At 38.0% G+C, this 15,387-nt stretch overlaps 1 protein-coding gene across 3 annotated transcripts in view; it reads right to left on the minus strand.

Annotated features, from left to right (window-relative positions):
• Positions 1-15,387, minus strand: part of STAT6 (signal transducer and activator of transcription 6) — a 230,140-nt gene that overhangs the window by 141,631 nt on the left and 73,122 nt on the right. For all 3 annotated transcript variants that reach the window (XM_063427273.1, XM_063427268.1, XM_063427260.1), the window contains one exon: positions 15,250-15,333. In XM_063427273.1, coding sequence (XP_063283343.1) covers positions 15,250-15,333 — 84 coding nt within the window. The remainder of the gene's footprint in view (positions 1-15,249; positions 15,334-15,387) is intronic.

A 15,387-nucleotide genomic window follows, 5' to 3' on the forward strand; every position in this document is an offset into this window, starting at 1 on the left:
ATTTAATGTAGAAGTGGCTCGTGGGTTCCTTATTTCAGAATGCATGACTTTGCTTTCATCTGTAGTGAATCTTATCTGCCATTTACCTGCCCAGCTCAATGAAATATTTTTGCATTATTGCGGTAGGTGCACTGGGCAATTACCTGCATCTTGAGTTTAGCTCCACTGAGACAGCCAAGGGAAATAACAAAAATAGCCTATTTCTACTGAAATGTGTACTTTTTGTAAAATAAAAGAGAATACACTGGACAGGAAGCTGAAGTGCTTTAGGCGTCAGGAGTACCCCTTTAAGAAACCTCCTTGTTCCAGTCTCCCTGCACTGATTTGCAGTTATACTTTCACCTTGCCATTTATGTATTTGTGTATGCATTCGTAGCGTGGCATGCCATACAGATCCTCATTACCCATTACAAGCTTTGTCATAGATTCATCATAGGTTTATGCAGTGGAGGTTGGCAACACTGTCCCTCCCCCCCCCAGTTTTTGTTGAAAAAATATAAAGGTATATGAACTGAAACTGCGGAACACTTGACAGCAGCTCAGTGATTTGTAAATATGTATCGTAGTCAGACTAAATTGTTATCAAATCATCAGATTTGTTAAACAGTTATATTGGAATAATATTTAAGCTGAGAAATTTTCCACTGTTATTTTCTGTCATGCTTTTTAACAGCCTTTTCTGTTAATGCTATATATCAGACTATTAAAAGGAAACTAATCATGCAATAAAAATATATTGCAAGTAATTAATTCATTTTTTTAATATTCCTACCGCTAAACTTCATAACGGAATTACTGTTTAGTGCATCTGTTTGGAGATAAAGGACCATCCCTCCCTAACAAGGAAAAGACCTCAAATCAGGAGCTTCTTCTTCTGGTCTACAGGGTGTATGCACAGCAGATGTTAACAGAAAACGTATCTGCTGATACCAACCATACTGTAGTTGGTATTCTTTTAAACATTGTTTAGGTTCATTGTTTAGTGAATAATGTTGCATGCAACTACATGGAGCTCTGGGCAGAGTCGTTGTACATGCACATGTTGCCTGCAGCTTATCTTTCTCTCCTGGGAGGAAAAAAAGCTCAGTCCAAGTTGTGCACGTGGTCTGCACTTGGAGAAATCTAACATAAGCAACCTGTACTGTAACTGAGAAATCTAACATTGAAACCCAGCACTGAGTGATATTTCACAAGTCGCAGCAGTTGTAAGCCAGTCTCAGAACTGAGAGTCAGCAAAGAGAATTTTTAGGCACCACCAAGTTTACATAAGTGCACAGTGATGGTGCTTCGAGAGACACTTTGAAGCAAACTATAACATGTTACATTGCCAAGATTCTAGATTGCAAAAAACTGTTGCTTACAGTTTGTAGGGCAGAATTAGTATTTTTCTCAAACAAAATCACTTTAGAAATCAATAACATTTATGGGAAATAGCTTTAAAAAAAAAAAAAAAAAAAAGACAAAACGCTCGAATTGAGGCAAAATGTAAATATTGAAATATTATGAATCTGTAAAAACACGTCCCTGTAAAACATGTACAAATATGGAAATATGCAAATTTATTAAATAGGTACAACATAATATTGGTTTCCTTCCACAATTTCCTTTACACTGTGTGAGATCTTGCAAATTGTAAATTAAACCACGATCACTGCAACTGAAACAAGATCTCACATTTTTTGCCATAATTCTTTTATTTCCTACAACTAATTGGCCCGGCTCACATGTTCCAGATTTTGTTAAACTGTTGGAGGCTTGTATTTAATGCTCAAATCAAGTTGGTGACTCACAGTTTAGCAATATGATTTATATTGTGGTTTTAGTCAAACTGGTATCTCATGCGGTTTACCGCAGTTATGGAGGATCCTTAATACTGACCTAGTACATGTTTGTGTCGAATGGCAGTAGTTGTTGTAAGTACCAAGTATAAACACAGAATGCTGGTAACACATTAGATGTTTGAGAACATTACTCAGTTTGCACTAAATTTGCTATACAGACTTCCACCACTACAAACTCAACAGGGGTGTTGCCCAAGTGTTAATTTGATGACCTCCCCAACATATCACATAATCACACCCTATCTCCAACCCTACACTTTAACATGTACTGTGAATCAAATTATGGCACCAGGTTTTCAAATTAATTCATAGTATTACAAAACAATAAAAAAATAAAAAAACAACTGTTTTTAGAAACTCCACTTCTCCTACTTTAACACCATTTATTAACACTGCAATTGCAGCATTTGTTAGCACAGTGGCACTCAGCTCAGAGTTTAGCTCCTGTAAGGAAAATGGAGGTTCAACTGCTTACTAGGAGATAATGGTTAATTAATTAATGACTGATCGCCATTTTGTTCACAGATGACATTTTTTCCACAGAGGTCTTTAAACCCGTTAAGGACACATGACCTGTGTGACATGTCATGATTCCATTTATTCCAGAAGTTTGGTCCTTAAAGGGTTAAAGGACCTTGGCATTGTTATGTACACAAAGATGTTTTTGCTGAATCTCTCCTATCTCATTATTTGCCTAACAGTTGTCTTCTCTCTGTGTGAAAGCCTTGCTTTACTAACAGTATATTTTGTGTATCCTGTCCTTAATATGAGAAAACCTATTTAGGTATTTAGAAACTAAGTATGTAATATTTAGTGCGGTTATGAATATGGACGCCTCCTGTGCCTTCCATATCCTTGTTTGGCTAAACATCCAAAAAAAAGTCTCTACCTCATTATATCACCAAGTATAAATCAGTCATTTATGCTCCAATATTAAGTAAGGTTGTACTAACATATTGTTAGTTTTTTTTTTATTTATTTATATCTTACATAGTTACAAAGTTACATAGCTAAAAAGAGACTTGCGTCCATCAAGTTCAGCCTTCCTCACATATGTTTTTGCTGTTGATCCAAAAGAAGGCAATAAACCCAGTCTGAAGCGCTTCCAATTTTGCAACAAACTAGGAAAAAAATCCTTCTTGACCCCAAAATAGCAGTCAGATGACTCCTTGGATCAAGCAGCTATTACCCCACTAATTAGAAATTATATCCCTGTATGTTATGTTTTTGCAAGTATTTAGCCAATTGCAGTTTAAACATCTGTATTGACTCTGACAAAACCACCTCTTCAGGTAGAGAACTCCATATCCTTATTGCTCTTACGGTAAAAAAACCTTTTGTTTGCCTTAGATGAAATCTCCTTTCTTCCTGCCTAAATGTGTGACCTCGTGTCCTATGTATAGCCCTGTTTATGAATAGATTTCCAGATAATGGTTTGTACTGGCCCCGAATATATTTGTATAAAGTTATCATATCCCCTCTCAGGCGCCGTTTTTCCAAACTAAAGAGATTTCAATTTTTTAACCTTTCTTCATAACTAAAATGCTCCATTCCTTTTATCAATTGTGTAGATTGTCTCTGCACTTTTTCTAGTGCCATGATATCTTTCTTTAGAACAGGTGCCCAAAACTGCACAGCAGATTCAAGGTGTGGTCTTACCAGCAATTTATAAAGAGGCAAAATTATATTTTCATCTCGAGAATTTATGCCCCTATTAACCATTGTTTTGTAATCATGTGTAACTAGTATATAAGTTGTGACTGGGACTGCCCCAAGCCAGAAATGCATTTCTCTATTGAACTGCTTTCAATGTAACCCTTTCAATAAACAAAGTGTCTAAGAACCTGCCTAGCGTAGTCCAACTTCACATGCAGCCCATCGATCTTTAACACTCCCCTAAGCTAAACAACCAGGAAGTAACAAGATCAGTTGTCTGACTGACAGTCAGTGTCTTCAAATATGTCTATAGGAAAGCCAATTGAGTCAATGTTTTCCTATGGGGAAGAAGCAGATGGACTATAGTTTTGACTTAAGTCCTGCAAGTAGCAAGGTGGTGCTCCATGGATCGGATCTGTTGTTCCAGAACATCTCACAGATCACACATCCCACAGATGCTCAACTGGATTGAGATCTGGGTAATTTGGAGACCAATGCAAAACCTTGAACTCTTTGTCATGTTCCTCAAATCATGTCCGAACAATTTTTGCAGTGCGGCAGGGTGCACTTTCATGCTGAAAAAGGCCACTGCCATCAGGGAACACCATTGCCATAAAGGTGTGTACATGGTCTTCAACAATCTGTAGGTAGGTGGTATGTTTCAAAGTAACATCCACATAATTACCAGGATCCAAGGTTTTCCAGCAGAACATTGGCACAGCATGACACCACCTCTGGTGGCCTGCCTTCTTTCCATAGTGCATGTGTCTGCCATTTCTTTCCCAGGTAAATGAAGAACATGCACCTGGCCATCACATGGCACCCATTAGTCATACACATACTATACAACATCCATTAGCCTGAATGACACCTGCATCATATGTTGCCCTGTTTGTTAATTTCAATCGCATTTGAACAACATTGAAAAGATATAAAAATAATTACATACAAATTAACGACAATATCATATGTGGGTTGTATGTCAAGGGATGACAGGGGCAGAAAGCTTCCCCATCAGTGTGGATATTATGGCACTAATGGAGGTGATTAGCTGTGACTCAGAAAATATAAGTGTTTGAAAAAAATCATCATGTGTAATGCACTACCTGTTTTAAAAAAAAAAAAAATCAGCATGTATAATGCATCACCTTTAATAATGTAGAGTTTGGAAGAAGAGTTTATATAGAGTTACAGTGACATTTATTTAATGTCTTATTCTGCACACATGTTTAAAGGGGCACTCCGGGTACAAATACAATTTTTTTGTTTTTCATTTGAATTTTTTTTTAATTCAGTTTTCAAATATTTTAGTCAGGGAGGGTACAGAAAAAAGAGAGGGTAGGGGGTAGGTAAGGATCAATTGTGTACATTAGAATGCAGCATTGACAACACAAGTACAAGAGTATAATGCAAATGATTACGTACAGCCGTACAGAGGTAGTTCCAATTGTTAACCTGCTTCCATGTGAGATGATACTCAGTCTGTCACCATTAGGGTGTCGTATAGTGGAAACCAACGTAGAGTGCATACTATTGATGTAGAATTATTAAAAACCTTTATTGATCCTGTATTGAATTTTTGTACTAACTCCATTTTTAACTACATTACATGACAGATTTTCCTAACAGCATTTAGAATGATGAATAGAGACTGTATTTTCTAGAAGGATATGACTAACCCCGGAATTATTGAGCTCCTGTAACATGCAACAAAGTATAGCCAAGGCCATGAGAAGCTGCTCTAATGAAATGTTCTTTTCATAAAAAAGAACACTGAATCTGACCACGAGTCTGACATCACTAACTACCCAAAAACGATGCCAAGTACTCAAAATGGCTAGCTGCCAGATTCCCCCTCCCATCGAGAGAGCCTCGTGCTAAAGAGCAATGGCGACTGAATCCTTGTCAGAAATTACGACATCCCATGATGGGAGGATGCCCCACTAGTCACTCAAATCCCTAAGCCAATTACTAATACAGATGGGAGGGCATTTAAATAACCACTTAACACTTAATCCAATTAATGATGTTTATTTACTGTAATCTTGATATTCAATGATGATGTAATTTTGCTCTTATAAGGGCTTGCAAGCCTGTTTTTTACCAGATGCCATTACCTTTTCTCTAAGTGCTTTTAACCTGAACTCCGTGTGTCAGTGTGAACTTACTTCTGCGTATACGCAATTTAATCATCTCAGATTTGGACAGGAACAGATAGTCATTTAAACATATTTGTTTATTTCTAAATTAATCTACATCACTATGACAACATATTAATTGTGATGCATGGTTATCTTGTAGGTGTACAGTGTTGAGGCGCAGAGTGCTGCTTTACTCTATAGATACTCAGGCTACAAATACCTATGCTACATATCTTTAGAGTACAGATCTTCAAGTTACAGATCTCCATGTGTTCCAGAGTAGCCATGCCTCACTGGAGGCTTGAGATAAAGGAAAGGTTGATTGATATGAGTTTTCAAAAATACGTTGTATTTTAGGCAGATATTCAGACTTCCATGCCCTCGCTACCTGGTGTGGTGCCATTAGTATAATCTGTATTATTAGGTTTTTTTTATGGGTAGCGGTGGATAGGTGCAGTAATAGGTAAGTAACCAGTAAAAAATAGCATATAGCGGTCTGTTACTTTTCCAGAAGCATAAATAGGTGCACTTTGCCACCATATGTGGTACATGGAGACCTCTCGGCTTCCACATCTCCAACAGGTCAAAGAGGTTTGCGGGTAAATCTTATGTAACCTGGTTGGCACTAAGTACCATCTGTAGAGCACTTTATGTTGTTGCTCTAGGTATGTGGAGGATTTAATCAGTCCCATTGGAGCCGAGAACATGCGATCTCATTGTTGTGACGATAGCGAGCATTGGAGATCCGCCTCTCATTGTTTGGCGTATTTAGAAGCTGAGTAGGGCAGATAATCCAATATTGATTTATAACACATAGAGATCTGTTTACATTGTTTGGGTAGTTTTGCGGTAATCCATAGCTTTTCCCAATCTGAGATGCGGGTCGTAGAGACCTGGTACTGAACACCCTGTTTTTGATTCCTAGACAAGTACGACCTCATTTGTATATAAGAATATAGTGATGTCTTAGGCAGGTCATATTTAGAAGCCAGCGTGGGGAAATCCAATAAAGTACCATCCTAAGAGGTGATATAGATGTGTGGCTTCCTTATCATGCCAAGGTACAGCGTTAAATGTAAGGATGCAGTACAGGAAAGCTGTAATGGGGGTCACTAGGGAAACACCTAACATGCTAGTCAGCTTATTCTTAAATTTGTCCCATACTTGCAAAAGTCATTGGGTCTGGGCAGGAAGATAGCGCAATAAGTGTCTGCGTTGTGTGGGCAACCACAACAAATGGGTGAGATCATGAGGTTTGAGAAGCAATTTTTGTTTCCCCCAAGAGCACCCATTGTATTGTAATTCAACAATATGAGGTATAGCTGTGGTCAATATAATTGCTTAATAGTAGGTAAGTACATAAGGTAAAGTCAAGCCTCCTCTCCTCAGGAGAGCTTGTAGTAGTTTTGTCCCTACTCAGGGGCCTAACGTTTTTCCATATGAATTCCAGAAGATCCATTTGTATATATAAAGTAGGCAAAGGTATGGTTATTTGTAGTGTACGGAATAAATATAGTAGTCTAGGGAGAATAGACATTTTAAATGCCACAGTGCATTCTGTCCAAGAGAAACAAAGGTGACTATTTTTGTAGCAGTTGGTGGCATGTATTCCAAACCTTGGTATACTTAGCTGAGTATAGGGCAGTGGGGTTCTTGGTGATAGAGAGCCCTAAGTATTTAATGTGGTCTGACCTCAAACTGGTATGTGCGTGTCAAAACATTTAACAGGGTGGAGGTGATACCGATATCCATAGCTTGGGTTTTTGCAGTGTTAAGAGAGTAGAACGAGACCTTTCCATATTCTTGCATCAATTGGAGAATAGTGGGCAGAGACTCTTGAGGATTGGTAATATAGAGTAATACATCGTCAGCAAACTTGCTAATCCATATTTGTTGATTATGAAACTGCACACCATGTATTTTAGAGTGAAATCTAATCAAATAAAGTAATGGTTCCAGGGCAAGCAAATAGAGAAGATGTGAAAGGGGGCATCGCTGACACGTACCATTAGTGACCTGGAATGGGTGTGACAGAAAACCAGCTTGTGCGACTTGTGCTGTGGGGCAGGAGTAGAGTGCAAATATTTTACGTATTATTGGTGGAGAGAACCCATAGCAATATAACACCTGTTGGAGGAAGGTCCAGCCAAGGTGGTTAAATGCTTTTTCCGTGTCAAGAGCTATTAAAAGACCCCCTAGACTGGACCCTCAAGTTCATTCATTATCAAAGATAATTTGAAGGTTTTGTCTAGACCTTGTCATCATTTATTAGGTGTGGCAGTAGCGAGCTGAGCCTGTTAGCGAGGATTTTGGCATAAATTTTTGCATCTGTGTTGAGAAATGATATAGGTCAAAAAAATGTGCATGTCTCGGGGGCTTTGTCAGGTTTAGGGATGGTTACTATTTAAGCTAATAACATTGCAGATGGTAAGCTACCCGTGTTTGAGACAAAAACAACTTCAATGCATTTGATGTATGGCTAAGGATTCAGATGTATGGTGCAGCATTCTGCAAAACATTTTTTTTTGTTTTTTGTTTTTTGCAAGAACTATAAAGATTTGAGCATGCAAAAAAATACAGCATATTAATGAGGCCAAAATCTATCAAATGCAATAAAGTTATATTGGTGACCATTCTTTCACTTTAATTGCTCCATCTCTGGTCATATATTGTCATTGTAACAAATCCATTTGAGGCCTGCAAACTCCTATGTCTCTTTCTATGCCAGGGTAAATAAAGCTACAGTCTTTCAGTGGCAGAAGGGTAGCCCCTACCATCACCACCAGCCAGAATTAGGGTTTATTGTGTTCTGATGATCATACAGGTCATTCCTAACTATAACTAATGTAGAAAAGAAACTGGTTGGAATATTACAAAAGTCAAAATGAGTCAGTAGATGTTGTAATTGAGGAACTATTCTGGTCTAGGAGGTGTAATTATCTGTATATATTTTAGCTTTGCAGCAGAATAGGAGTTCAGAAGATCTATTCTAGACTAATGTTGTAAATATTAAAGGGACACTATAGTCACCAAAACAACTTTAGCTTAATGAAGCAGTTTTGGTGTATAGAACATGCCCCTGCAGCCTCACTGCTCAATTATCTGCCATTTAGGAGTTAAATCACTTTGTTTGTGAACCCTAGTCACACCTCCCTGCATTTGACTTGCACAGCCTTCCTAAACACTTCCTGTAAAGAGTCATCTAAAGTTGATCGTTCCTTTATTGCAAGTTCTGTTTAATTTATATTTTATTATCCCCTGCTATGTTAATAGCTTGCTAGACCCTGTAAGAGTCTCTTGTTTGTGATTAAAGTTCAATTGACAGAGCAAGAGATACAATTGTTTAAGGTAAATTACATCCGATTGAAAGTGAAACCAGTTTTTTTTCACACAGGCTGTGTCATTCATAGCCAGGGGAGGTGTGGCAAGAGCTGCATAAACAGAAACAAAATGATTTAACTCCTAAATTGCAGTGAATTGAGCAGTAAAACCTGAGAGGCATGATATTTACACTAAAACTGCTTCATTCAGCTAAAGTTGTTTAGGTGACTATAGTTTCCCTTTAAGTCAAGAAACTTTCCCAAGTAAATTTCTCATCCAGCCTCTCTACCGGTCAATAGTGTGTTTTGATATGAGAGAGTGTACCAGACCTTCCATGAAACAATGTGATACACCTTGTGCAAAAAAGAAAGAAAAACAAGGTACACCTGGATGAAAGTTAGCAATTGCAGACAAGGTTATGTGATGTCCCATATCCCTATGGTTCTGCTCAATGGTTATTGTGCCATCTTATCATTCTTATATGATGCAAGATCTCCGCTCCATTCCTTTTGTATAGCTTCGTCAATACTGTACTGTCTATATTCCCTCTTTGTACAGTGCTGTGGAAAATGTTAGCACTTTTTAAATACCAGTACTATTAATAAAATGTAAGAATGTTGCTGTGGTTGAAAATTAACTGCCCAAAAGCGCTTATGAATAACGATCACCCCATTAGCAATGACACTATAGGCACCCAGACCACTTCAGCTTATTGAAGTAGTCTGGGTGCAGTGTCCCTGTCCCTCTTTGTCCTGCAATGTAAATCATTGGAGTTTTTGTAGAAACTGCAATGATTACTTTGCAGGACTACGACTGCTTCTAGTGGCTATCAATCGCAGTGATGCATTAGCCCACCCATTCCATGCCGTTGGAGAAGGCTGAGCGCTGACCCTACGCTGAGTGAGACCAGTACTTGAATCAGGTGAGTACACAAAGATAGGGTAGGGGGGGAGGAATCAAACCAGAGGAAAATATAGTGTAACATTATAACTTTGTTCTAAAGAGCTGGTAATCTTAGGAAGTAGAATGTGAAAGAGGAGTTAAAGGCAAGATTGGCTACTAGCATGACTTGCATAGTTATGTAGAATAAATAACGGTTCAGGGACTCCGGGATAACAAAAATAGCAGCTGTATTGGGGCAAAAGCAGTAACGTTTCAACCCTACCAGGTCTTTATCAAGTTTGCATAGATATGTAGCGTGGGATATGATGAGCAGTGGCATCGACATACCTCCCTATTCACAAGAGCTCATCCAAGGGATATATAAAGTGATACAACTTTTAATTTGGTTTTGGACCCATTCGTTTTGCATGGTTACGCCCCCTCACTCCAGAAAAATATTTCCTTATTAAACGAATGCACACAGTTCAGCCACTGACAGTACTGAATGATCTGAACTACAAAGCATCCTGCATTAGTAAGAGAGGGCACCCAAGGAGACATATAATAAGGACATAACTACCTGTCTGTAGTTTATCTGACAGTCTGCAAAGGCTTCAGACAAGAGATCAGCACCTTTTGCAGGCCAAATTTAGATATACCCCTAATGAAAAATGCCTAATTAAAGCCATGCATGTTTTCATTTGGGGTATATGTACTAAACATTATTTTTTGTTGTTTCTGGGCAGTGGAATGCCCCTTTAGCTTTCGACAGTACAAGGTGTGCTAACATTTTCTTATGCTATTGCCCCCTCTTTTTGTAAGAGATATTTAATGTCTTAATTGAGAATGGGAATTAAAACTCAACTTCTATTTCTCAGAAGCCTAGAAAATAAACAACCCATGTGTAATCAAAAAGTAAAAAACAAACAAACAAGAAGAAAATGGAATTAAATAAAGTATACACAAATAGAGACAGAGACAGTAAAGGGCCGCTTGCTGAAGATGGTAGGCTGCTAAGTATTATACATATCAATTGTATGTTGCACAAATGTATCGGTTTTCCCCAGTTGCAAAATGTGTATCTATCCCTGGGGATACAAACTTTAAAATTGGATGCAACAATTTAGCAGACCAACAAGAAGTGTAGGTTGCCTATTGTCATTATTCCATAGGTCCCCACCAACCAAAACGGTAACTGGTGTTTTTAAAACAAGTTTTATTTACATCACTCCGGTGAAGGGAAGGGGATAGGGAAGTAAAGGTGGAGGGAGGTGGTTTAAAAAATATTACTGAGGGGACAGGGAAGAGGAAGAGTTCCCTCAGTTTCAATTTCTAAAATGAAAAAAAAAAAGAGGACACACCTTTCACACATAATGCATATTCGCCTGCTAAAGTGCTGTAGGCATTAGGTGTGTTCCTTTAAGTTATGCTGGAGCCCACAGTGTCACTTTAAAACACTAAAGGTTTTTGCAATTACTATTTCATTAATCTAAAATTAGTTTTACAACACATTATACTGCTTGCAATGTGTTTATGTTGTCTTTTGACTACATGTATATGAATGAACTCTGTTAAAAGAATATTTCACGGACATTCCAGGCGCTTCCAAAAATAACAAAAACAAACAATTTTAGGAGAGACGCAACACGAATGGCAGAACACATCAGTTAAACATGAAGCTGCATATTTGTGTGTCAAAGCCTGGGAAAAATATTGTGTATTCCAGAGGGAGCCCCAGGGGAACAAAATGATGGCATAAACTCCAGATGTTCACAGTGTATGCCGGTCTGTCAGCTACACAGTGCATTCCAGTAGACTGATCACCAACTTGTAAAATACATTATTATAATTAACATTTAGTAGTGATAACATTTTCTGCAGCACCTTTCTATTAAAGAATAGTGATATGTATCAATAATTAACAATTGAATATGAAAGAAGCAAAAAGTGACGAAGGCCTGTTCAAATACACTTACACAAAAACTTCACTTACACGTAAATTGTTGAGTTGAGGAAACTCTAGATTAGAAGAGTTGATCCTAAAATTCACCTTTTCATCATCGAAGTCCATTCTTAAATGGTTACATTCTCTACAGACAAATACTTTTCTTTTGGGTTGTCTAAACAACTAAAAAGCTAATTGCATTATTTAAAGGATTACCTTGTTAAAGACCTTATGCCAGCAGAAAATGCCCTGTGGTAAGAATACATTCTTTAAACAAGTGGAACATTCCATTTTGGAATATGTTTGCTGTTACTTAACCCTTCCACTACCATGTTTTTGGTTTTTTTTTTGCTTGTAAACATTTCAGCATCATTGTATAAATGGGACACATGGTTATCACAAAACTAGGCAATAAAAGAGCAATTATTTGTATAGTTTGTTGTTCATACCTAAAAATTAAGACTATGTAAATGTACACTGTTATAACACTTAAAGGATTACTCCCTGCACCTTGACCACTTTAGTGCTTTGAAAGGTTAATGGTGCTTGGAGTCTATGCGTGCAGTATTTCACAGTGAAACTCTGCATACATAGAGTTAAAGCACTTTGCTTCTGAATGTGTAACTACAGTATAATAAGCCAACCCAGAACGAGAGTTTGCAGCTGGTAGTGTTAATTCTGTGCATAAAAAGCTTAGCTCATTGGCTGAGAGCTTCAAATGATCACTCTGGGGCACCCCGGAACCATAAACACTACTGGAAGCTGTAGTGACTACTGCGCTTTGAGTGTTCCTTTAATTAGAAATTGGGAAAGAACAGTGGAACAAACACATTGCAAAAATAGCCGCAGTCACACATGCACAGAAGACTAGCATCGGTCGTTTAGGGGTTAAGCATTGTTTAACTATACAAACTGGAAGTTAGCAGGAATATGCATGTTGTGCTGGAAGAACAGGTTTAAGGGGTTAAGTATTTGTCTTGTCAAGAATATCATTACTCAAGACACATTTGCTTGTAAGCTATCAGGTATGTACATCTTTTGCTCTGCTATGTATGGTGGCAGGTTATTTAAATTTAGTTGTCAATCTGCACATCTTTTTTCCTTACAGCCTCTGTTAACATATGAGTAATTCTAATATCACAATGAGCACACAAGGTAACAGTACTTTATATTGTTCTCCGGGAAAATATTTTTTTTCAAGCCAAGAATTGCTATATCTTTCAACCAATCTCAGTTCTTCCATAGAATTCAATGGAAGAGCTGTCCATTTCCCAGAAATCACTGCACATGTGAATATGAATGGTTACCACAAGTTAATAGAAGGTAAAAGTAACGTAAGTTACATGTGGATTCTTATCCCTGTACTGTGTTACTTCAGTAGTATTTGGCTATGTCCGTGCTCTCTGTATAATTTAAAGAACACATTTGCCAGATGTTTTAATTAATTAATTGTATGGTGATGAAGGGAATGTTTTTCCCATGTAATATAATCTGGCAGCCTATTGTGATGACGTTCATATCACATTACTCTTTGGGGTTTCCTGTAGGCTACAGTGGTGGATTGAAACATTTAATTTTGGGTGATTGTTTCTTTGAAACTGTAACGTGTTGTATAATGTTGTCTGAGTGTTTGGAGTGCATTGAGTGGTGCCGTAGGCAGATAATCCTGTATTTCCAGGTGTCAGGCATGTATTGCCCCATATACAAAAAAATGTGCAATATGCAGTGGAGCCATATATGTTTCAAGTGCAGCCAATTCCCAATATGAAATCAATCACCCAATTCCACCATAAAAGTCAATTTAAAACAAATCAAAAAGGGTGTGTTGCATGTAGAAAATTATCATCACTTCAGGGCTGATTAACCTGAGCCAATATACAGGCTCAAGAAAATGAGAGTGAGATGTGACTAATCCTAATATCAAGTTTTATTCATACTACATTGGCTGTACTACCCTATATGAGTGTTTATTTGGAAGAGCGGCAGACATGAGGAGGTTGCCGGACAAGGGGAGAGACCAAGTAGGGCCATATTTATGAATTAGTGAAGAAATGTATTGGTAGAGTTGTTCAGAGCTTTACAAAAATCGGAAAAAAAAATTCAAAATATCTCTTTCTCCAAATTCTCAGTCGATTCTTTGGCATAGCCGTCTATGCCAACGATTTGACTGACAAGGGAGACCAGAAATGATCTTCCCCACAGGAGATCCTTATGTTCTTCCAAGCATAGCAACCACTAGCCGATGCTGCGGTTGCTATGGAAAATCCCTACACTGCTGGTACTGGCTAGGGAGTATAGGAATTCACGTTGTGCAGATTGTAGCTTGCTGGTAATTAAGTCAGCATGTTGGTGTCACACAGGGGGCTTGATCTGCTTGTGCAAGTGTACTTGAGCAGGGCAAATGCAATAAGAGAGCAGGCAGAGTTTGGGCATACCAGAGATGGGTGTTACATGAATAGTAGATGAGGAAATGGCAGCTCTGGAGCAGGGGTACATGCTCCAAATTTTCCATTGAATACATCATTAATATTTGTAATACAAGATGTATATAATATATTTCGGGATAATTTATATAGAGTTACAAAAATAGCACTACAGGTTCACTTAAAAGGATTAAACAAATAATATGATCACTCTTATTAGTTAACATACTGATTTCTGTTTTAGTAATGTATTGGCAGAACTAAAGCACCTAGGTCCCAGGGCAAGAAATATTATGTCCCCCTTCCATAGAGCAGTTGTAGCCAAAACAAAGATCCTAAACTAATCCACATCCCTCCACTCTTTTATTCCTTCTCATACCTCCTGTCTCTCCTCATTTCTCCCCACCTGTGTCTCCATTTTCTGCCTCCTATCCGAGTCTCTATATTATTCCCCCCACCTGTCTCATCTAATTTTTCTTCCAACCAACTGTCTCTCCATATTGTCATCTCAATCTCATATTGTCTCTCCCTATTTCTCTCTTCCCAGACTCTCCATATCTTTAGCCCCACCTGTTATCTACATGTTCCTTTAAACTAGCTGTACCTGCAGATAGTGCTATAGCCATGTCAAGCATGTTGCAACACTTAACCGGCTCTGCATGACATTCTCTTTTTTTATGGCAAGATCATATGTGTAGAGATGGGAGAAATGAGATTGTAACTCTATATTTTGTTGTATACATTTCTTCTGTACCAGAATAGAAGTGAGTACAGAGTCCGATCAATGGTTACATGCTGTTTGGCACAGCTAGATAGTTACATCCAGGGGTCCTGCATGACAGGCAAAGAGCCCTCAGCTTTCACTGGTGCTGTTCACTCAATTGGCCACAATGCTGGGTTGTGAGGGTCCCCAATGGGCTCACACAACAATTTGAGTCCTGGGGAAGTTGCAGCCACTGCAGCTTTGAAATATTTTGTGTTTATAATATTTTCAACTATTCAAAACGATAACATTTTCTACATAAAACATTGTCTCTTACCTGGTTCATAACCACCATCTTTTCCCCTTCCAATACATTTCGAAAAATCTCCACTAGTTTCATTGGATTCTGCAGGGATATTTGCTAAAAAAAAAAAAAGATGGAAATGGTTTATTAAGAAAAAGAACCAATTGATAG

This window comes from Pelobates fuscus, chromosome 1 (genome assembly GCF_036172605.1).
Source record: "Pelobates fuscus isolate aPelFus1 chromosome 1, aPelFus1.pri, whole genome shotgun sequence".
NCBI classification, from domain to species: domain Eukaryota; kingdom Metazoa; phylum Chordata; class Amphibia; order Anura; family Pelobatidae; genus Pelobates; species Pelobates fuscus.